This window comes from Lolium perenne, chromosome 6 (assembly GCF_019359855.2).
Source record: "Lolium perenne isolate Kyuss_39 chromosome 6, Kyuss_2.0, whole genome shotgun sequence".
NCBI classification, from domain to species: Eukaryota; Viridiplantae; Streptophyta; class Magnoliopsida; order Poales; family Poaceae; genus Lolium; species Lolium perenne.
The window spans coordinates 76,981,917-77,003,765 of NC_067249.2; the positions used below are offsets into that span (position 1 = coordinate 76,981,917).

At 41.3% G+C, this 21,849-nt stretch overlaps 3 protein-coding genes across 6 annotated transcripts; 1 reads left to right on the top strand and 2 right to left on the bottom strand.

Moving 5' to 3' along the window:
• Positions 1-1,793: 1,793 nt before the first annotated feature.
• LOC127307748 (putative bifunctional dihydrofolate reductase-thymidylate synthase) lies at positions 1,794-8,340 on the bottom strand. 3 transcript variants are annotated; one of them, XM_071821877.1, is made up of 12 exons: positions 8,190-8,329; positions 7,705-7,776; positions 6,600-7,009; positions 6,097-6,496; positions 5,971-6,015; positions 4,845-4,910; positions 4,133-4,194; positions 3,982-4,056; positions 3,735-3,900; positions 3,152-3,275; positions 2,445-2,551; positions 1,794-2,322 (listed from the first exon to the last, which is right to left on the bottom strand). In XM_071821877.1, the coding sequence occupies exons 2-12, from the start codon at positions 7,762-7,764 to the stop codon at positions 2,212-2,214; spliced, it is 1,626 nt and encodes a 541-aa protein (XP_071677978.1). In that variant the 5' UTR covers positions 7,765-7,776; positions 8,190-8,329; the 3' UTR covers positions 1,794-2,211. The 3 variants fall into 3 exon arrangements, with proteins under 3 accessions (XP_071677978.1, XP_051194464.1, XP_051194466.1); XM_051338504.1 differs by lacking the exon at positions 7,705-7,776 and having other exon boundaries at positions 6,600-7,117; positions 8,190-8,340; XM_051338506.1 differs by lacking the exon at positions 7,705-7,776 and having other exon boundaries at positions 8,190-8,338.
• Positions 8,341-8,457: 117 nt separating this feature from the next.
• On the top strand, positions 8,458-10,981 carry LOC127307749 (autophagy-related protein 101). 2 transcript variants are annotated; one of them, XM_051338508.2, is made up of 7 exons: positions 8,458-8,613; positions 8,694-8,730; positions 9,634-9,719; positions 9,862-9,957; positions 10,036-10,195; positions 10,348-10,507; positions 10,622-10,981. In XM_051338508.2, exons 1-7 carry the CDS (start codon positions 8,581-8,583, stop codon positions 10,623-10,625), a joined length of 576 nt encoding a protein of 191 aa, XP_051194468.1. In that variant the 5' UTR covers positions 8,458-8,580; the 3' UTR covers positions 10,626-10,981. The 2 variants fall into 2 exon arrangements, with proteins under 2 accessions (XP_051194468.1, XP_051194467.1); XM_051338507.2 differs by having other exon boundaries at positions 10,654-10,981.
• Positions 10,982-11,374: 393 nt separating this feature from the next.
• On the bottom strand, positions 11,375-16,574 carry LOC127307750 (FACT complex subunit SPT16). Its single transcript, XM_051338509.2, has 2 exons — positions 16,107-16,574; positions 11,375-14,790 (listed from the first exon to the last, which is right to left on the bottom strand). Exon 2 carries the CDS (start codon positions 14,773-14,775, stop codon positions 11,572-11,574), a length of 3,204 nt encoding a protein of 1,067 aa, XP_051194469.1. The 5' UTR covers positions 14,776-14,790; positions 16,107-16,574; the 3' UTR covers positions 11,375-11,571.
• Between the last annotated feature and the right edge of the window lie 5,275 nt (positions 16,575-21,849).

A 21,849-nucleotide genomic window follows, 5' to 3' on the forward strand; every position in this document is an offset into this window, starting at 1 on the left:
CAAGCCCGAGTTCATCGAAATCAGAGTCTGGATGCTCAAGTTATGAACATTTTCCCTTCGGTCTTTCTGCCATTTTTTTTGGGTGGTGGGGGGGGGGGGGGGGGTGTTCTGAGAGGTGACCACGTGCGCCTGGATGCCTAGAAATTGGACCAGTAATAACCTCAGAAACTTGAAGACCTTAAAGAGTTTGACTTTGACCTATCTCTTGATTTCTCCTATAATTCTTGAATCTTTTTTAGGAGGAAGGGAGACGAGAACTAGATGTACATTTCCAACAATCAAAATCTTCTCTTAGTGAGGGGAACATTTTGCATCTATATCTTCAAGTCTTCTGTGAATTCATTCCTTTGTTTTTCCTCCCTTATTCCCACATAATATTTGTAGCTTTGGTGGAATTTAGGAGTGAAGGATTTGAGAATTTGTGTTCTTGCCATTGCATATGATGTATCTATTTGAGTTCTCTATGGAGATTAGATGAAGTGAAAGTTCATGAACTATTACTCTCGGATGCTTGTACTCGAAGATTGTAACTCTTGGGTTCGTGGAACCCTAGAAGGTTTGTTAGCCTTTTCTAGCCTTATGACCATGGTGGTAATTACTTGGGAGCCTTCAATTGTTGTGGAGTTTGTCTTTAACATTTGACCTTCGTGGAGATTACTTGGGAGCTTCCCAATTAAGTTATGGAGCTTAAACCAAGCGTGTACGAGTTTGGTGATCACCTTCAAGTGTTCCATATAGTGGATCGAGGTTTTCCCTTTTTTTCGGAATGCTAGAGGAGAATACCGTGAGCCATTGTTGCATTTGGAATGCATTGTGCCTCCACACCGGTCCAACGGAAATTAGCACCCGCAAGGGTGTGAACTTCGGGATACACCACGTACCTCGGTTATTCCTTAACCCAAACTTCTTTGCTTATGCACTTTACTTTATGATTGCCTTAGTGCTTGAAGTTATATCTCTTGCTCTCAAATTGTTGTTTGTCTTGATTAGCATAAGTTGTTGGTGCATATAGGTAAACCCTATTATGTAAGTTTTGTGTTTATCTAGTTAAACGTTAGTTTTATACCACACTTGCTCAAGCCCCTAACATAAAATGTTTTAAACAACATATTCACCTCTCCTCTAGGCTGTATTCTTGTTCTTTCACTTGTGTCCTTAGTTAGTTGCTTGCATTAGGCCATACCGTTCGTTCTTGCATGTGCAAAACAGGGTTAACACAAACCCAATCTTGTCTTATTTCGGGCTTCCTCAAGCAGGAGTGCACTCAGCTACCTAGCAACCTGGGTTTGAATCCCGGATACCACGGTTTGCTCCTCATAACTCCCCTAGCTCTCCTATAAGAATATGCACTCGGTGCTCCCCTAGCTTCTAAACTTTCAGGGTTTTTATTTAAAAAAGATGACTACAAGTAAGAGAGATCAGCATTACAACATGAAATCCAGCAACACACCAAAATGCTACTGCCTAGACACGTCTACAGGAGGCCTAGGGCAGCGAATGCAGCAGTAGTGATGTATGATGGGGATGTTCCGTAGATAAACAGAGAGAGAATGCATGTCTAGGTGTATCAAAAGAAAGTATTTGCACGATTTCATAAAAACAAAACCTCACAACTCCACAATCAAAGTTTATTGACAAATTTGAACCGTTTCCAACTTGACAAAAAGTACATGCACGCCATGTTTAAGGGGCCCAGTACTATTTTCTCTTGTCTGAAGTTTTAAGAATAATATATCGACCAAACTATCAAAAGGATTGTCCCGATAATGTTAGTACTATAAATTTGATTCGAATGACGATGAACTTGCACCAGTTTCATTATACTTGGCAGATAATCGGTGTTGCAACTCATAGGTTCAGATGCCAGACAAAGTGGCTAAAGTGTTATAATATCAGCCCTCAATTTTATCTAAATAGCAGCCATGAATTATCATCTCCCCAGAGCTAATGTCAGTGCCCTAGAAAGCACATTGTGGTTGCAAACCACCTTGCTATTGGCAGCAGAAGCTCTACATTTTGCGATCCGACTCCCATCTCTTTGGCGTACGTTCGCCAGCTTATGCCATGGTTAAAATGTGACTATCCTCCACCAAGACATCAACCATTCAATGAAAAAGAAGTTGCCTAGAGTTTCTACCACGTATCTTGGTTTACAAGGATACCATCAATAATAGGTATCATATACTTGTACAAATGGAGAATGCTAACTCATTACACTGCCATCTTCATTTCTATTTTCTGGTGAGGATCATAGCAAACCAGTTTAAAATCTGAAGCAACAAATGAATCAATATCCTTCTTCAGAGGATTTATCTTCAAAATCTGCAAATGATATCAAATGTAAAACATAAACAGATAAATAAATTACCTAAATGTACAGCCAGAGTTAGTATATGTCCAGTTGCTTTTTATACAATACTATGTTATGCTCAAGAAATGCTTACAGGAAAAGGCTTAGGCTGCTTCTTAATTTGTTCCTCCAAAGCTCGAACATGTGTGCTGTAGACATGAGCATCACCTATAACATGGACAAATTCTCCAGGACAAAGATCTGCACACGTAGAAAAACAAGGGATAGACAATTAGTTTGTTTACTGGATTTGTTCTTTTGCCTTTTCAGGGGGAAGGGGTAGACTTTCAGATAATATGTTATTGTTGTGGATGCACAAGGCAGCAGGAGCTAGGTATACCTACGAAAGGCATTAGATCTGTTATGTTAGAGATAGTTAGGAAGTTCAAGAAAAGAATAAATCAAGGAGTAAGTATCCTTCTTGGGTGGTTAAATTAGGAAGAGCCCAGCTGAACTAGGAAGGCAAAGCTATGGTTCAGTCTTGAGTTCGAAGAGATCCAACTTGTGGATCAAGCCAGCATGGAACACATAGAATCAAGCAATACGATGGTAATTTATCAATCTCTTCCTCGTATAAACCTATGTTCTACTCCCCAATCCGCTACGATGTACCGTCCAACCATCTTCATGGTGGTACCTAAGTTGTTCCATAATATATGCTACCCAAGCCAAAAACACGTCATGTGTTCATCAACGAACCAAATTGCGATGAACAAAACGAGCAGGTACTTTAACGTGATTTTGCTGTCTTTACACAAATATAAGTGAGACTGATAAAAAGAACATCAAGTGAAAACTTACCACAAACTTGCGCAATCATACATGTCAGAAGAGCATAAGACGCAATGTTGAATGGCACGCCAAGTCCCATGTCAGCTGAGCGTTGATACATCTGACATGATAACTCTCCATTCTCAACATAAAACTGCAAATTTCAGCAAGCTATATAAATCAAGATTTTTAAATGAGCTGACAAGAGAAGAAAATAGCACAGCTATCCATAAAAGTAATCAGGGGGGATGATTTATGAACCCAACTATTTTCAACAAAATATCCACGTCAGAAAGCATCGTACTATTTGACTTGCAGGCAGATATATAGCTTTGGAGCATTTTCTTTTGTGGAACCCACAAGTATATGAGCAAACAGGGCACAGAAAATAATCTGCGATCCTCACAGAAGGGAGCCTTAGAGCCTATACAAAGCTTCGTCAAGAAACTTCGATCTAATACAAATAAAATGCTTATCATTTTTGGCATAAGATACGGTCATGTACAGAATTGCACTAACATAAAGATTTATACAACCCAATTTTGCACGTGAAGTTATGGATTTCCCAGATAACAAATAATGAGGAAAAAAACTATCCGTGACCTATACTAACCTGTGCAAACATGTGGCAAGGTGGAAGTGCCATCTTCTTGAGATCTGTTGGATTCCATGCAGACAGAATGATTCGCCTATCATCAGGGTTATTCTTGATCTTGTTGATTACATCAAGTAACTGATCATAACCTTTACCCGTGTAATCAGCATACATGTTGGTATATCTGTGAAATGTGTCGCAATGGTTGTAAGATGACACAGTGAAGGAGCAAGCGGGAATGATTTCTAAATCAATGTAAGCTTACTCAGCACCAAAGTGTCTCCACTGAAATCCATATACTGGTCCCAAGTCACCCTCTTCTCGTTGTGATAAACCAATACTAGAAAATATCCCAGGCAGATAAAGTTTGGAGATGTTATATTGTTTCTCTAAGCAGTTATATCCAAGACATGTACCTGTCAAGATACTCCCTCGAAGCATTGCCATCCCATATGTGAATGTTTTTTTCCTGTAAAACCTGTAAACAAAAATTTATGTACACTGACATGAAAAAAGTAAAAAATATTTCCTCCTACCCCAAATAGCAATTTAATAACTTTATGATGACATGAACCATTGATGCATTACAGCAATATAACCAATATACTATCTAGTCCTGAAATGCAGCCAACAGAACAAAAATACAAATATAACTAGGATATCATACTTGCATGCAGAAGCTCAATAGAGTTGACTCAAACAGCTTAAACACATAAGCTGCCTTCAAATATAAAAAAAAAAATAGCATGAATAGCAAGTAAATTAACATGCATATGATTGCCTATTTGTATTGATTGGGAAAATACTCGATGAACACCAGAAGGTCTAGTTTCAATAAGATTTGTATTCAGAAAAGGCAAGTTCAAAAAGTAGTCATTGTACTTGATTAAACATGGGCGTAATGGCCAAAAATGCTTATGCAAACCATGTTTTAAGGTGCATGGCAGGGTATATTATCAAGAAACATCCTTAATCGGAAACATTTCCGTGCCCACAGGAGTTCGCTGTCCTCTTTGAGGAAAGTGCATTACCTGTGTTTTTACCATCATAGCCTAGACACCAACACCAAAAGTGTCTTTGCATTATGTAAATTCTAGAAGTGTACAAATAAAAGAAATATTCAACTACCTTCGCATTTGTTGAACCACTGATGAACCACAACAGCTCTTCAAGAACACCACGCCAAAACACCCTCTAGTAAAAACAACATAAAGAAGAAATAACACATTATATCAAACGAGAACACAAAGAAGTGCACCAAAATTTTCTGTCAAGGATTTAAAGTTTTTTTACAGATGTATAAGCTAATACTCCCAATTTTTTTGATGTCAGCTGGACACAAATAAAACAAATTAATAATAAAGGAGCTTAAAATCTAATTGGCCTCCATATGTTGTGGTTTATTGGACCATGGGATTTAAAAGCTACTCCCTCCTTTCCTGAGAAGCACGCCCTTCTTCGAGATTCAACTTTGACCAAACATGAAACATTCGACCAATATAATGTGGGTTATGTGCCACAAAAATTATACCATTTGAAACTTCTTTTGAATATGAATCTGATGATATCAATTTTGCATAACATCGAATCAGGTATTGCTGGACTAGTTTTTGGTCAAAGTTAACTGTGCACCTTCTTTTGGAGAACAGAGGGAGTAAGATGTAAGGATATCTGTGAGTGTCTATTGTCATACATTAATATTAGTCAGGATTTAAAATAAAAATAAAAACCCAATTAAGAATGTGAGGATTTTAGATTCTTTATCAGAAATTAACTGGTTCCTTCCAAATTGTAAACATGTTATTGTGAACTGAAATGCACGTGTACTGGATTAAGAATTGTTAGTGCATTCAAGAAAGTGGGTTTGCAGGGTCTAAATTATCTACATGAAGCACATACTTCGTGTTATCTCTAACAATGGATTATCGTTTAGTGTTATCTCTAACAATGGATTATCACTTAGTGCCAGCTCTAAAATTTAATGCTAGCTAACTCCTAAAACTATGTTAAGATTAAAATTAACCAGAAGACGTATGTCTAGAAAAAGTCATCTTGTACAATGGAGAAATATGCATTATCTTTCTTACTAAGAGATCAACTTTAGCTTATCCATGTTTTCTTACCTTCAATTCTTAATTTACCAAAATGATAGGTTAGCATTGCCTTCCATATTTCTAGCAGCATGCACCGACTCCAGAACTGTTATGTTCGAAAATAAGAAGTGCATATATTGAAGACAGAGCACACGCAGTACCTTCGTTGTGAGTAATGGAAAATTCCTCCTCAAGTTAAACCGCATCTGGAATTAACAAAATAGTCACTAACTTTATTTCCATCAAATAAAAATATAAATACTGAAAAAATAGTGAGGAAAAAGCACCTGGCAACCAAATTTTGATAATGTTCCTGTTCCTGTTCTGTCATTTTTCCGAACACCACTTCGTATTACATCTTGAACAAGATTGAGATACTGATACTCATCATGCTTTTCGAAGATACTCTTAGGTAGAAATGAAAAGTTCTGAATTTCAAACTTTTCGTTCTTAGTATCATTGCCAGGTAATTCACTGACATTTGAATTGTGAACTTCTGCTACTGATTTTCTAACACGAACAAAGCTCACAAAAGAATGCCTAATATTGTTCTCCAGAACTGGAGCAGATGAAAACCACAGGTGGAAGACTGATAGATCAACAGGAGGAATGAAAGTGTCACACTCAATGGTCGACTCTATGTCAGTAAGATGGATGGCCTCACATGCAGATGCATTTAGAGATTCCCTGCGGCAGAATTGTGTGGTTAAAGCGAACACCAAATATGATGCCAGAATACCTAGAAAAAATGCTCCTCAAACAAATATTCCTACAAAAGCAAATAACTCACCTCAGCACCTGTCCACCCCCTATTACAAAAGCTTTCTCAATGATTAAGCTGTAGGGAGTTGATGCTAATAGTTTTAAGGAAGCATCCAAGCTTCCACAGACAACAACATTCTCGACTATTGCATAATCAGAGCTGCCAGAAGAAGTCAGTATAACATTCAAGCGACCCGGCAATGGTCTAAACTTAGGGGGTATGCTTTCCCACGTTTTCCTTCCCATTATAACAGCATTTTTCTTCGAGGGGTCTGATGTAGCCATTGTAAGCTCCTTAAAGTATTTAAGGTCACCAGGCAGCTTCCATGGCAATGTCCCATCCTTCCCAATGCCCATCTCACGGGTAGCAGCAACCACGACTTGATAGTTTCTCCGAATATCAGTGCGTGAATTGCCATTTGTGTCATTGGCCATCATCTGGAATTGGTGAAAGCAGGAAGACATCAACCGATTGCTAGCTTGAAAAGATTTAAGCCTTGGCAAACGAAATGTTTTGGTGGTACAAGTGCTGAAAAATTGTGTGACCTGAATATGAGGAAGCAACATATAAGAACCACTCAGTCAGCAGGGAAAGCAGGGGGCTGACACACTGATAGGTAAACAACATCCTAGAAGATTAAAGGGCTATTCAAGTTATTACTCCCTCCGTTCCTTTTTAATTGACTCAAATTTAGTACAAACTTATACTAAATCCGAGTCAATTAAAAAAGAACGGAGGGAGTATATATTAAGAGCCCTTGGACACTGAACCCCAATGTTTCAGGGCATTAACGCACACAGGTGCAAGAATCTATACCTAGCTCACTCCTGACAGAACAGTGGGAGTGATCAAACTATTTCATATTGAATAAAGTTCGGGCCCAGGGCATGTATTGCTAATTATTTTACCGCCAAAATAGGGGGAAACAAGGACCGTGCAATAGTAAGAAAACAAGGAAGCAACTGAACGCAACAAGGAAAAAATCCACAGTTTAATTATCAGAACACATTCCACAAAACTCTGTTGAGGCAAGAAATGAGAGGCTATATTTTCAGTTAGGAACTGTTTGAAAAGAAGGGAAACCCCAATGTCAAAAGTAAAGGTACTGGTAGTGGTAGGTGGTGTACTTAACATGCAATCGTGTATATAGTGGAGCGGCTCTCGTGCTGAGAACCCTTGATGATGATAGCATCTGGAGGAGGAACTATCAATACAAAAATGGAGTACATTACAACAATCGTTTCTGTTACTGCTTGGCCACTAAAATAATTCTCATGAATGAATCTAACAACTGGCCAGTAAAAATGGCAGAGAACTACTAGCATGCTCAACATGTTGTTTGATGAAACCAAATCACGGTAAAATTGTAGAGGCCGGGTGTAATGCTTAAACATTGTAAGTAATAAAGCGTCTTTTATCGAGAAAAAAATCACGGTAAATACAGCTTCCGCACCACTCACAGAGGAATTACTCCGTGCGCCAATAATTACGAGGAAAACAAGAATTTGCAGCGCACATCGCGATCGATGGGTGGAATCAACGGCGCGCGGCGCAAGCAAAATGAGGAACAGGAGTGCTGCGACTGAAACAAAGACAGTTCGCTGAGTAGAGGCGTACCGCGACCGTGCCTGCGGCGGCCGGCTTCTTGCTTCGCCCTCGGCGCCGCCGCCGTCGACGAGGAATTGGGCGGGCAGTGTTTGTGTTTGGGTGGAGGCGGCGGGAAATCAGCGCGCGCAGCAACCCTAGTAGGAGTAGGACTGAAAAGAAAAAGAAAAAGGAGAAGTCTTTGCTGACGTCCGACTCCAAGGAGCACGGCCCCACAAGCCAGACGAGTGGGCCCCACCTGTCAGTTGCGTCCTGCAAGTCCAGAAACTTTGCTTGCCCGGCGAGTTAAAACAGGCATCAGATTTACTCCAAGCGTGTCTCTTTCTCTTATCTCTGGGGATTTCGGCGAGGAGGATTCCAAGGGATCCAGGAGCGCCCGCACGGCCTGTGCCGATCAGCCGCGATGAACTGCGAGACCTGCCATCTCAATGAACTGGTCAGATCCAATCCCCCAATTCTCCCCGTACCTAATCTGTTCGCATGATTCTAAATACGGTCTTCTTGGTTGCGTGGCAGGAGCTGGAGACTACGGAGATCAAAGATGTTCTGCGATGTAAGTTTTTTGGTTCAATTCTCTTCGTCATGCTTGCGCTTCCATGTTTTATCTTCTCGCTCCCCTTCCTGTTCAATTTTATGCAGTACTATAGTCTATATGGTAGTCAATCCACTATTTAGTTCTCCTGTAAAGACCAGAAAGAAATAAGAAGGGATTTGTGATCTATGTTGCGCGTCCGAGTTGCTGGTGATCTTAAAAGAGTTGGGGAATTTTCGCATTGATGCTCCTCCTTCAGGGAGTACACTTTTGATATCCAAGATATAGGTGTTGAACTGTTGATGGGGGAGGAGGAGAGCTGGGCACATTTGTTACTACAGTACTCCCTCCGTCTCAATGAATAAGGCGTCCTTGTTTTACGTGTTTTTTCTATGACCAATAATTGCTTCAAATATATAAATATTGTTGGTATAAAATTAGCATCATTAGAAAGTATTTTTCAGTGCGAATCTAACGATGGTAATTAAGTAATTCCTCCGATTCATATTACTTGATACTAATATAGATGTATCTAGACACATTTTAATTGTAGATACTTCCATTTTAGTGGCAAGTAATATGGATTGGAGGGAGTACAATATAATCAAGATTTTGTTTCTGAATTTTGGTTAAAGTTCGTCTTGGATTGCGCGAGCGGCTTATTCATTGAAACGGAGGTAGTAGTATATACCGCGGCCCCCATATTTATTTTTGCAGCACCTCTTTTGACCAATATGACATTTGTAATCTGATTAGTTGCAACTGGTGTTGGAGATTTATTTCCTAAGCTCTTTGTTTCATGTTGACATGCTTTTTTTTAAAAGCAGTTACGTTTATATATGTCTGTCTTCAAAAATAGATCAATTATCCAACTTCTTTTTGTGACCGTGTTCCTAATCATATCATGTATGATGAACGTTGCAGGCATTCTGCATACAATCTTCTTCCATCGAACTCTTACTCTTGTTCGGCCCAAAGATGTTGACTGTGACCTCTTTGAGATCACCTATGTGAGTATTACTTATTACCCTGAAAAGAGCTCCTATTTTCTCCATATATTTGGACGATATTAATTAGTTCTAGGCTATATGCTGCCATGTGACCTGCTCCAACTGAAATAACAAGCTTTGATTTTTGTGTGTGTGTGGCCAGGTGCAATGTGGACTCGCAGAATTAGAAAAGGAGGTCGATGAAAAGATCAACCAGTTCATTGCTTGGGCAGAAAAGCATCCGAATCGCAAAAGCCAGGTAGTTCAACATAGGTTAAACTGCAAGTTGTGCTGTTTTGTGATTTTCATTTTAATACATGGTAGCTGAATACTTCAGGTGTGCCTCTCCTTCTTCGATGAAAAGAACAAGCACCCAGGCTGGTTCAGCAACAAGACTGAGAGGATTTACTGGGAACAATGGTTTATCAATTTACATGTCACAAGCCCAAAAGGACAAGGAAAATCACGTGGCTCCAAAGGGCCAACAAATTCTAAAGGTATTTTCATGGCTCCTCCCTAGGGTTCAAACCCAGGTCCTACGCTGAGGACTTGTGGGAGTAGTTTTGCTAGTTAATATATTCTCAGGATGGTATGCTTGTGATGACAAATCTGGTATAACTTGTTAACTTGCGATGTTTTATGCCCTCAGGACAAGCATTAGAAGAGGCCAGCTCAAGCTCAAGACGTGATGCACTGGGCTTGCTGATCCAAGAGGTCCTGTTCCAGATCATAAACTACGCCAATGAGAAAAAAGACCATATTCCTCCGATCTCTGACAGGATATTCAATCACGAGATTTTAATCCCCAGGTGCGTTTAGTTTCATACATCAAAATGCGCAGAATATTTTAAGTGGACAGCCTCCTTGGATAGATAGCATGTGGCAGTTGGTTGAGGATCATTCATAAGTATCTGAATCTCCAGGTGACACCTTTTCCTTGGACGTGTGTTGACAGCTCTTCTGATTCCGTCTTTGGGTGGAACGCCGACGTTCTTCGGAGAGCGCTGAGTAGTGGACATTCGTACTCACTGAACTGAAGGTCTTTATAGGAATCTGCACAAAACGGATGGAGATGTCGATGTGGGCGTGCTTGGTTGTGTTGAAGAGGCCATTCCGTCAGAACTGATTCATGAAAGCCAGTGTTGTGTACAGAATAATAGTGTAGACTTGCAGAGCTGACTCTGTTGCTGATGTAAGCACCGTGTGGTTCGTAGTACTCGTTTAGCTGTAAATACTACTCTTGACAAGCTGTGGCCAATAATATTATGTTCCGTTGGAGGTTATGCTTGATGTATGTGTATTATGGATGTTTCGTGTTTATATTCACGAGGAAGAAAACTGGAGCGAGGCTGTTTCGAGTGTATCAATTTGCAATATTTTTGAGTGGACAAAACAACCTTTTTTGTTTCAAGATGGGGGAAAATGCAGTTATCATCGTCCTGCTGGGTGGCGTAGGAGCCAGATTTTACTGGTTAAAACCCTTCAAAGATCAAACAAGTCTAGAATCGAGAGAGAACAGTACACCAATAAAAACCAACAGGGGAAACTCTCTCCATAACAATCAAGTAAAAGCCAACTCTTGTAGGCAGCTGACACGTAGTGAAGGGGATTCTAATTTTACTCCGTTCACAAAAAATCCATGAATTCTGATGTCAACAGCAGAAACTAGGGAAAAATGGGAGAATTATGTGACCAACAATCAGAAAAAGAATACAGTTCGTGTAAATTAACTCCAGTAAGTAGTGGTAGAAGACACCTACGGAGTAGTACAAGAATATAATAGTAAGCCAACACGACTACTGGACACGACAGATGCACAAAGCATTGATCAAACTCGCAATATTTTCACACGAAATCACAACTTCTACTGCCTTCAGTTGGCACGCTGCCTCTTCTGGGGAAGACCCGATGAGTGCTGAAGATTCAAATGTCGTTTTGCTTTCTCCCTCCGCCGCTGCCTCTCGTCTTCACTGTCAGATTCACTGCCCATCTCCATGTCAGCATCCCTTGCCTTGCGCTCCATCTCATCCCATGACTCAGCGCCATCATCATCATCATTTGAACCAGCCAAGAGAACCTCATCCTCACCAGAATCCACCACTGATTCACTGTCGCTGTCTTCGTCATCAGAATCTGAGCCCGACTCTGAATCAGACGGTTCGTACTTCTCATCCTCTGTCTCGGTATTCTCTAAATCTGAGTCACTAGCATCTGGATTCAAGAATTCCCACCTGTCATTCTTGTCAGAATCTGGATGGTCCAGAGTCTTCAGGACCTTGCGCCAGTTAAGGTTCAGCTTCGATTCATAGTACTTTATGTTGATATCATTAAGCCAATCTTTGATCTTATCAATAGATGTCATTGGAATGACCTCTATGCGCACAACATCTCGCTTTAAATCTTGAAATACAAATACCATGTCGAAGGATTTCTGCCCCAGGGCCACCCTTTCCAAGCATACAATCTCGACTTCCCTCAACGAAGTTACAAGGAATGGTGATTCAACAAGCTGTACTAGGCAACTTGGAGTAGGAACGATAAAACATGTTGTTCTGCCATGGACGCCATTGAAGCCAAGCTTCTGTGATGGGCTTTCAACATGTAAGCCGAGCTGGTTCAATCTTGGCTGGGACCAGATGGAAACAACCCTTTTCACAAACAACTCAAAATGTCCATTTATTTCCTTCCTCCGTGCCCTTTCACGCTGCTCTTCCTCAATCTCATCCGGATCCCATGCTGATCGGCGTTTAAGACCAACTGCATCCACAACATCCATCACTTCATTGTAGAACTGCACATCCCTAGTCTTCTTGTTGCCCACCATGATCTCATCATACAGATGGAAGTGGAGCAGCGTTATCATGTCTCTCTCAGCTGGCTGGAAGAAGGCATGCTTTATGTTGCTGAACATAATATCCACCTTTTCAGATTTTGATGCAGAATACTGAAAACCATTGACATGGGCCACCAAGGTTCCAGGGAACTTCCGCCCGCGGCCAGCAAATGATGGTCGTATCCACAGATCAGAAAACTGAATCCTATCCCTCCTCATTCCGTCACATAGTTGAAGCCTTTCCTGACTAACCAAGCTCGCTCTTCTAGCTCTTTCAGTGACTCCTTTCTGAAGAATCTTCACCGATTTAATAACCTCAACAGCATGACTTCTATCTTTTGAAAGGAAGGTGGCTGCTTTCAAGAAAATAAGGTTCTGCAAGTGGGTGGCATGGAGACTGGAAGCAGTAGTGCCAGGCACATTAAATGTAATGCTGATGTAAACTCCTCTGTTGCAATCCCCACGGATTTCCACTTTTTTAACGGTACAAACATGAAAGGGTACAGTAATTCCATATATCGGTAACAGGATAGCCTCATTCTGTTTGTCCACCTGAATCTCCAGTCGATTGGAACCAGGCATGTCACCTGCACTCCTGTATGCAACCAGTTCATCCATAGCTCTGGAACTGCTAGGTCCCTCCAGTAACTTATGATCGACAGCATCACCTCTCATTGCTGCTTCATTAGTTTTGTTCTTTAAGATTTCTGACTGAAGCTGTTTCCTAAGGTCCTCCTTAGGCGTCCTACTACGGGATCGCAAATTTTCTCTCAATGGGAGCATCAACTCTGGTTTTGGCACAGGTTTAACCGGGACCGTAACATCTGCTTTCAGAGCTGGTTTCATAGAAGGTAATCCTGCATTATCCTCATCAAATGAATAGAAGACATCACCATCAGCCTTGGAGATAAAAGCTGTCAAGACTTCTGGATTTTTCTTGCAGATAAGAACAGTGTCAGCCAGCCATAGAGAGAATTCTTTGGTCTTGTCCTTGTTGGTCTTGTCACTGTTGGTTTTGTCTACCAGGTTTTGGAAACCAAGAGAAACATTAAAGATCATCCCATCCTTTAGTGTCCGGTCATTTTTCTCAGTCAAGGACAGCCACGTTTCGCGGAACTCGATACCAATTCCTGCTCCAGCTGACTTGGTAAGGAAAGGAAGAAGTTCAGGAGCTTTGTCCCTGACCACAGCAACTGCCGCCTGGTAACTGGAACTAACCATGCTACCTGGTGTCAAAGCAGCAATAGCAGCATCATGTGCTTGACAGAGGACCTTATATGCATAACATTTTTCTGTGGTACAATCAATCAGGAAAGTTCTTGCGACATTTGAGCAGTAACCACTGTACTTAGCACCCAAAGCGCAGATAATGACACTTCCAGAATCGTAGTACAGAACATCATCATTGCTAAAAGCAGAAGGCCTAAGGTCATACTTGCCTCCACTTTGAAAAATAGGTGGGTAGCATATGTCGACATTTTCTGCCTTCAGTTTAACATCTATATTTATTGGGGAAAGCAGTATCTTCTCAGTCAGAACCATCAGCTTTGAATGTGTTACCTTCCTTTCATCCACTATGATCTTCTCCACCTTCGGAACTACATACTTCCGCATAACTGATGCAGCTAAATATGCAGCCTTTTTCACATATATGATCTCGGTGAAATCTTTCACAGCAAGAAGCTCAGAGATGCCACTTGACACATCAAAAAGCTTTAACCTTGATCTATGCAGCTTTCCAGACCATGCTTCAAGAACCTTGCCTTCAGGTTTCTCTCTTGCTAAGTGCCCAACAACTACATGGTTTGATTCAGAATGTGCACATACAGCACATATGATCTCATCCATTAAGGCAGACCCATCATCACCCTTTCTCAGTATATGCAACATGATATCAACACCAACCGCTTCAGAAACAGCCATCTTCAAAGAATTAAGCACATCACTATCTTTCTGCCTGCACAGGAAATGAATCTGCCTGCTGAGAAAGACCATTATAGTTTCTGGAAATTGATGACCAAAAAACCACATGCTCAAGGCTAATGATTTCCGATATCGGATATCTTCAGAGGGTGGAGGAGTAGCAACAGCAATTGCACACGAAGATCCCCAAATATCAGTCTCATGATCCTTCCAGTGGTGATAAAACTTCTTCAAACATTTAATGAATTTTTCTGGACTGACTACAGGAGAAGATCCGGTAACAGAGGCCGGTGTTCTATCCAATTCTTCAATAGTAGACATTTATAACCACGGTACCTAAACATGTGTGTTGCAGCCAACACAAGAAATCATTAAGAACAAGCAGAACAAACAGATTGAGTAAGCTACAAACAAAAAACCCGAAATATGGAAAACTGCACGCATATAAGGTTTTCTTATTCACTTCAATTTCAACGAGCATAAATCTTTTCAATGATCAACCAGTTCAAAAAAAAAAAACTACAGCAGCGTTTAACTAGTAATAAAAGGCAGGCACTTCACATTATATTTTGCACAATTCGCATGATTAATCTTCATATTAGATATACCTTTATAATATCCAACTGAGCAGTAACATGCACTGATGCTATAGATTTTCTATTGCTGATTGCCAGTTCTTAATCTAATTCTTATATTCAATCTCTTTCTCATAAAATCTTCACAGATAAAATCCATCCAGTCCTCAAGTATAATTTATGAACAATATAATCAAGAAAATACTGAATTAAGAAAAATGTCATGAGGAGCTCATGGTTGCAAGAAAAATGATGCATGTACACGTATTCTTTTCTTTACAGAACAAAATTATGCAGATCAAACCCTATGATCAACCAAGTCTGAAAAATCAAATCCATATTTCATAATTTCAATCAAATTCGCTGTCCACTTCTTACCAACTTTATGTTGTTAATCATCAAACCCTATGATCAACCAAGTCTGAAAAATCAAATCCATATTTCATAATTTCAATCAAATTCGCTGTCCACTTCTTACCAACTTTATGTTGTTAATCAGCCGGGAAGAAATAATTGGGTGGTTCCAAAATATTTTCAGCACTTCATAACAAACAATAACAAATTTGATTTGCAACAAGTGAATGAGTTGATCATAGAAAAAAGCATCAAGTGCAATGTGAGACAAAATTTTAGATGGAATCAATTCTCGTTGTTTTTACCTATCTTGATCATAGGTTTTCACAAAAGTTTTAGGCTTGTCAATTTACAACTGGTACCGTGCCTAGATGTCCCAAATTTGTTGAGATTTTTTTTACTCATATCAACTGCTTAAGTGGAGTAATTTTGGCAAAGAATTGATCAATCAAGTGCAAGAGATAAAAGCCTTGCACCGTTTTCCTAATTATACATTGATGTTTGATGATATATTTGCAGATTTGCTTAGTTTAGGAATTCATAGATTTGTTTAGTTCAGGAATTTCCCAGATTCGTTTAGGTTCGGGCCAAATCCAATCTCTTGTTCTACAATTCAATAGAAAAAAATTACAACTAGTGAGGCGCTAATTTAACAAGAACAATCACAGATTCAATGTGAACAGTCGAGCCCGATCAACCACAAGAAACGCGAAAAGAGCATACCTGCAAGAATTCCCTCGAGTTTTTCGCAGATTCAGGGACCTCCGGCGACCAATGTTATGTTACCAGACGAAAACCACCGACGAAAACCTTCAATCTCGGCGTCGAAACCGCACCACCTCTTCGCAGAACCGCAGAAACTATCTCGATCGCAATAGAAGACGCCCCTTGGGCGTGGGTGCCCATCCAGGCGCTTATATAGACCGCGTCCGCACAGACCTGGATACGTACGCGGCTGAGGCGGCGCGCAGTGGACCCGAGGCGTCACGGCGGACGACGAAGACGACTCCAGTGGAGGCGCGTAAGCCGGCGGCGTAGATGCCCGGTTGCGGAGCTTGAATTGGCAGGGTGCATACCAGCGGCCGGCGTCGGCATGGCGACCGGCAAGGCTAGGGTTTCCGGAGACCGGAGTGGAGGCGCCCCGATGGAGGGCGAAGGAGAACCGTGGGAGAGAGAGGGTAGTCCTGAATTAGCGGGCGTTTTGTTTCGGTTCAGTTTTGTTTTTTTGTTTTTTTGTTTTGGACAGTAACTACCTACTTCCTCCGGTCATGTTTAAATTGACGCCCAAGACTGCATGTTCGATTATCTACACCCCCTCATCGATTAAACAAGAGGGAGGTAGTAGTATTTTATTAATCGAAAATAAAGTTATACTCCCTCCGTTTCTAAATATAAGCTATATAATTTTTGGTACGAAAATTAAAGAACACATATCGAGAGAAAATTATACCATATTTTGGCAGGATTACCCCTATACATTTGACATGAGAAAATAGAGGATTTTGCATAAGATAAGAAAATATAATCAAATTCCTAAAAAAATTCCATACAAGTGGTGTGTCGCACTAAAAGCTATATTCTGGAATTTTTCTCAAAAAAACTATATGGCTTGTATTCAAGAATAGAGAGAGAGTATGAAACATCTTATCTGAAAACTAAAAGACAAATTTAAATAAAATTATTATCATAAATTTGCAGATAAAATTTTATAAGATTGAGAAATACAAAACGGTCTCTAGGATTTCCTGCAACCACCGTAGCCAGTGGCCGCCGCCTAACTGCAGCAACGTTGAGAAGGACACCGGAAGAGACATTGAGCCTTCACTATTGCAAGATTTAAAAAAGCACCATCGCCCCAATAAGATTTTGTGAGTCAATGAACATGTACATGTAGATGTTGCACGTAGACCGGGGATGTCCCTGTGTTGTCTTGGACCAAGATTCGCCGCCTCTGGACCGGGGAAGTCGAAGAAGAATGGCATATCCACCACCTCTGGACCCAACATCTTCGCTCCAGAACAACCACCTCGCCTCGGTCGCCGACGCCGTCGTGGATAACATTGAATGCCAATGACACACTAAGAAACTGATCACGCCAAGAACGACGAGAAGACCAAGTTGTTGATCTGAAGGACCGATCAGCACATGTTGCCATCAACTCCGAGGCGCAGCCCAGAAGGTCGTCGCTGGTGTGAAAATATAGTTGAGGCAGATTTATTCGCGCGGACGCCACTCCGACCACCCTAACGGCACACCACAACATATAAAACCTAACCCTAACTACTAGGTGATGAGGACACCCCTACTACACCACTACCTCCGTCATTGATAAATGAAGATGAACCTGCTGTGAATCTCAAGTCCAATGAAGTTCGGATTTGACCAATTATAAGGGCTCGTGCGAAGCTACTTAAATAACAGGTGAACTTGTTTCTAAACGATAATTTGATTGATGAGAACTTTATACTGTCTAAGTCCTATTACTTATGTATCATCAGGTATCAAGAGGAGACGAGCATCGCACGAGGAGTAGAGGACCAGCTGGACATGAAGACGGACGTCAAGATGGACGTGAAGCTGGACATGGAGCTGGACATGAAGATATCTCATGGACGCGCGAGGGAGGAGCAGGAGGCATGCGCGAGAGGAGAAGTCGACGTCCAGGCCGGCCCAGCGCCCGGTCAGACCGGCCTCCAGACCGGCGCGCCCGGTCCCTGGCCCGGTTGACCGTGCGGCAGACCGGATTTACCCCGGCGCCAACCGGGCATCGTACCGGGGCCAACCGGACGAAGTTTTGCGAACTTTCCGGTTGCCGCCCGGTCCAGGGCCCGGTCCAGACCGGCCAGCCTGGTCCCAGGCCCGGTTGACCGGATTCCAGACCGGATTAGTCCGAGTCTGTCTCGACCAGATCTATTCTGGGTCGGTTTTACTTGTATCTTTCGACCAGAACTCATCCCGGACGCCTATATAAGTGCCTTGGACGACCCCCCTAGCTGCTTAAGACCACGTTTAAGATAAACCCTAGTTCTTAGTTGTTTGCTATGCAAAACTGTTGAATACTACTTTCCAATTCGTTGCGATCTGGAGTTTTATGCTACTGAAAGTTTGTGTGATCTGTTGTTCCATTGGGGATTAGAAGATTGCAATCTACCGCTTCGTGGTCGGCGGCTACGTGCGCAAGTGTGTGGAGTTGCGAATATCTTGCAGGGTTGAGAGCTGATGCATTGGCATCGGGAATCAATCGAGAGACTTCGTCGGCGTCATACAAGTTATCCTCCTCATCATCATCGATTCCATCCGCTGCTATCATCGTGTGTTCATCACCACCCGTCGCTTACTGAGAAGATCGGGCCACCCCATATCATCTTGGTATCAGATTTCCAGTTTTCCTCGGTAAGCCATCCACAATCCACCCCATAGTTGAGTTGTGAGTGTTTTTCCTATCCAGAAAAAGCCATAAAAAGTTAGGGTTAGGGTTTGCCATAGCCTTAGATTGCACTAATTTCAAGTTTTAGTTGCTTTTCGTAGTTGTTTTTGCATATCTTTGTCTTCCATCTAGTATTTTTAGTGTTTGAGTCTATACTATCATCTTGTGTTTTCATATCAAGTGGTGTCAGTTTTTGTTACTCCGAGTCCATATAGCTTACAGTGTGCTTGTTCCCAACCATAGACACAGCCTTTCGATATAAAGTGACTAGGAACTTCCCCAGAAGAGACTAGTTTTACCGCTCGACAGGCTGCTCGTTAGGTTATCGGTGTTTTGCATATTTCTGTTGGTTGTGTTATCAAGGAGTTGTGTCCTATATCAAAAAAAAAAAAAAAATTGAAAAGAAGCAAAAAGAGCTACATAGCTGCGTGTGTTATACAAAAAGAAAAATCCAAAAGAAAAGTGAAGTGCTAGTTGAATCAAGTGAAGGCCTAAGTTTACTTTACTGCACCCGTAGTTGAGCAATCTTGTGCCTGTCTCGTTGAGCTTTGCTAGCGTCTCTCTAGTGCATTGCAACCTTTCCTACATATAGTTGCATTGCCCCATTATATCGCCTTGTGTGAGTATCATTGGTTGTCTACGGTCAGCGCTAGAGCTTGTTATTGGTGCAAATAGGTAGCCCACCTACATCCCCACATATATCCTGCTTTGTCGTGTGATTGTTCTTATACCCTTGATATTCGCTTCGCTACATTCGTGCACTAGTCCATCAATCCAAGTTGGTAAGCAATACTAATTCACTTTGGAGCGGTAAGATTTACCTTTCTTATCAGTTTTGAGTGAGTTGTGAGAGTACCACCAAAGATTTTTGTTTAGTGCACTAACCTACTAATCATGTCTTCTACGGAGAATGTTGATGTGATGCAGAAAAAGGACGCCGTGATACGTCTCAAACGTATCTATAATTTCTTATATTTCATGCTAGTCTTATGACAATAATCACATGTTTTATACACACTTTACATCATTATTATGCATTTTCCGACACTAACCTATTGACAAGATGCCGAAGCGCCAGTTCCTGTTTTGTGATGTTTTTGGTTTCAGAAATCCTACATAGGAAATATTCTCGGAATTGGACGAAACAAACGCCCAGGGTCTTATTTTTCCACGGAGCTTCCAGAAGACCAAAGAGGATACGAAGTGGGGCCACGAGGCGCCCAAACCACAGGGCCGCGTGGCCAGGGGGCCCGCGCCGCCCTATGGTGTGGGCCCCTCATCAGCCCTCCGACTCTGCCATTCCGCCTACTTATACTCTCCGTCGCGAAAACCCTATTATCGAGAGCCACGATACGGAAAAAGTTCCAGAGACGCCGCCGCCAATCCCATCTCGGGGGATTCAGGAGATCGCCTCCGGCACCCTGCTGGAGAGGGGAATCATCACCCGGAGGACTCTACATCACCATGATCGCCTTCGGACTGATGTGTGAGTAGTTCATCCTTGGACTATGGGTCCATAGCAGTAGCTAGATGGTTGTCTTCTCCTCATGGTGCTATCATGTTAGATCTTGTGAGCTGCCTATCATGATCAAGATCATCTATTTGTAATGCTACATGTTGTGTTTGTTGGGATCCGATGAATATGGAATACTATGTCAAGTCGATTATCAATCTATCATATATGTGTTGTTTATTATCTTGCATGCTCTCCGTTGCTAGTAGAGGCTCTGGCCAAATTGATACTTGTGACTCCAAGAGGGAGTATTTATGCTCGATAGTGGGTTCATGCCTCCATTGAATCTGGGACAGTGACAGAAAGTTCTAAGGTTGTGGATGTGCTGTTGCCACTAGGGATAAAACATCAATGCTTTGTCTAAGGATATTTGTGTTGATTACATTACACACCATACTTAATGCAATTGTCTGTTGTTTGCAACTTAATACTAGAAGGGGTGCGGATGCTAACCCGAAGGTGGACTTTTTAGGCATAGATGCATGCTGGATAGCGGTCTGTGTACTTTATCGTAATGCCCTAAGTAAATCTCATTTTAGTCATCATGATATGTATGTGCATTGTTATGCCCTCTCTATTTGTCAATTGCCCAACTGTAATTTGTTCACCCAACATGTTATTTCTTATTGGAGAGACACCACTAGTGAACTGTGGACCCCGGTCCATTCTTTTACATCTGAATACAATCTACTGCAATCATTGTTCTCTGCTGCTCTTTGCAAACAAACATCATTTTCCACACCATACGTTTAATCCTTTGTTTATAGCAAGCCGGTGAGATTGACAACCTCACTGTTAAGTTGGGGCAAAGTATTTTGATTGTGTTGTGCAGGTTCCACGTTGGCACCAGAATCCCTGGTGTTGCGCCGCACTACACTCCGTCACCAACAACCTTCACGTGGCCTTCATCTCCTACTGGTTCGATAAACCTTGGTTTCTTACTGAGGGAAACTTGCTGCTGTACGCATCACACCTTCCACTTGGGGTTCCCAACGGGCGTGTGCTTTACGTGTCAACAAGCTAAATTTTTGGCGCCGTTGCCGGGGAGATCAAGACACGCTACAAGGGGAGTCTCCCACATCCAATCTCTTTACTTTGTTTTTGTCTTGCTTTACTTTATTTTATTTACTGCTTTATTTGCTTTCTTTATATCAAAAATACAAAAAAATTAGTTACTTGCATTACTTTATTTACTGTCTTGTTTGCTTTCTCCATATCAAAAATACAAAAAAAAATTAGTTACTTGCATTTACTTTATTTAGTTTGCTTTATTTACTACTGCTAAAATGGGTACTCTTGAGAATACTAAGTTGTGTGAATTCACTAGCACAAATAATAATGATTTCATATGCACACCTATTGCTCCACCTGCTGCTACAGCAGAATTTTATGAGATTAAACATGCTTTACTGAATCTTGTTATGAGAGAGCAATTTTCTGGTGTTAGTTCTGATGATGATGCTGCCCATGTTAATAATTTTGTTGAACCTTGTGAAATGAAAAAGTATAAGGATGTAGATGGTGAC

What these genes read in the sequence shown, in the direction of transcription:
- LOC127307748 (XM_071821877.1), bottom strand. Translation starts at nt 7,764, where the DNA reads ATGCTATCATCATCAAGGGTTCTCAGCACGAGAGCCGCTCCACTATAT. An exon ending in TATCAAAATTTGGTTGCCAG is followed by an intron (nt 6,016 to 6,096) that starts GTGCTTTTTCCT and finishes TGTTAATTCCAG; the next exon opens with ATGCGGTTTAACTTGAGGAG. An exon ending in AGCAGCCTAAGCCTTTTCCT is followed by an intron (nt 2,323 to 2,444) that starts GTAAGCATTTCT and finishes TATCATTTGCAG; the next exon opens with ATTTTGAAGATAAATCCTCT.
- LOC127307749 (XM_051338507.2), top strand. Translation starts at nt 8,581, where the DNA reads ATGAACTGCGAGACCTGCCATCTCAATGAACTG. An exon ending in GATCAAAGATGTTCTGCGAT is followed by an intron (nt 8,731 to 9,633) that starts GTAAGTTTTTTG and finishes TGAACGTTGCAG; the next exon opens with GCATTCTGCATACAATCTTC. An exon ending in AGGGCCAACAAATTCTAAAG is followed by an intron (nt 10,196 to 10,347) that starts GTATTTTCATGG and finishes TTATGCCCTCAG; the next exon opens with GACAAGCATTAGAAGAGGCC.
- LOC127307750 (XM_051338509.2), bottom strand. Translation starts at nt 14,775, where the DNA reads ATGTCTACTATTGAAGAATTGGATAGAACACCGGCCTCTGTTACCGGA.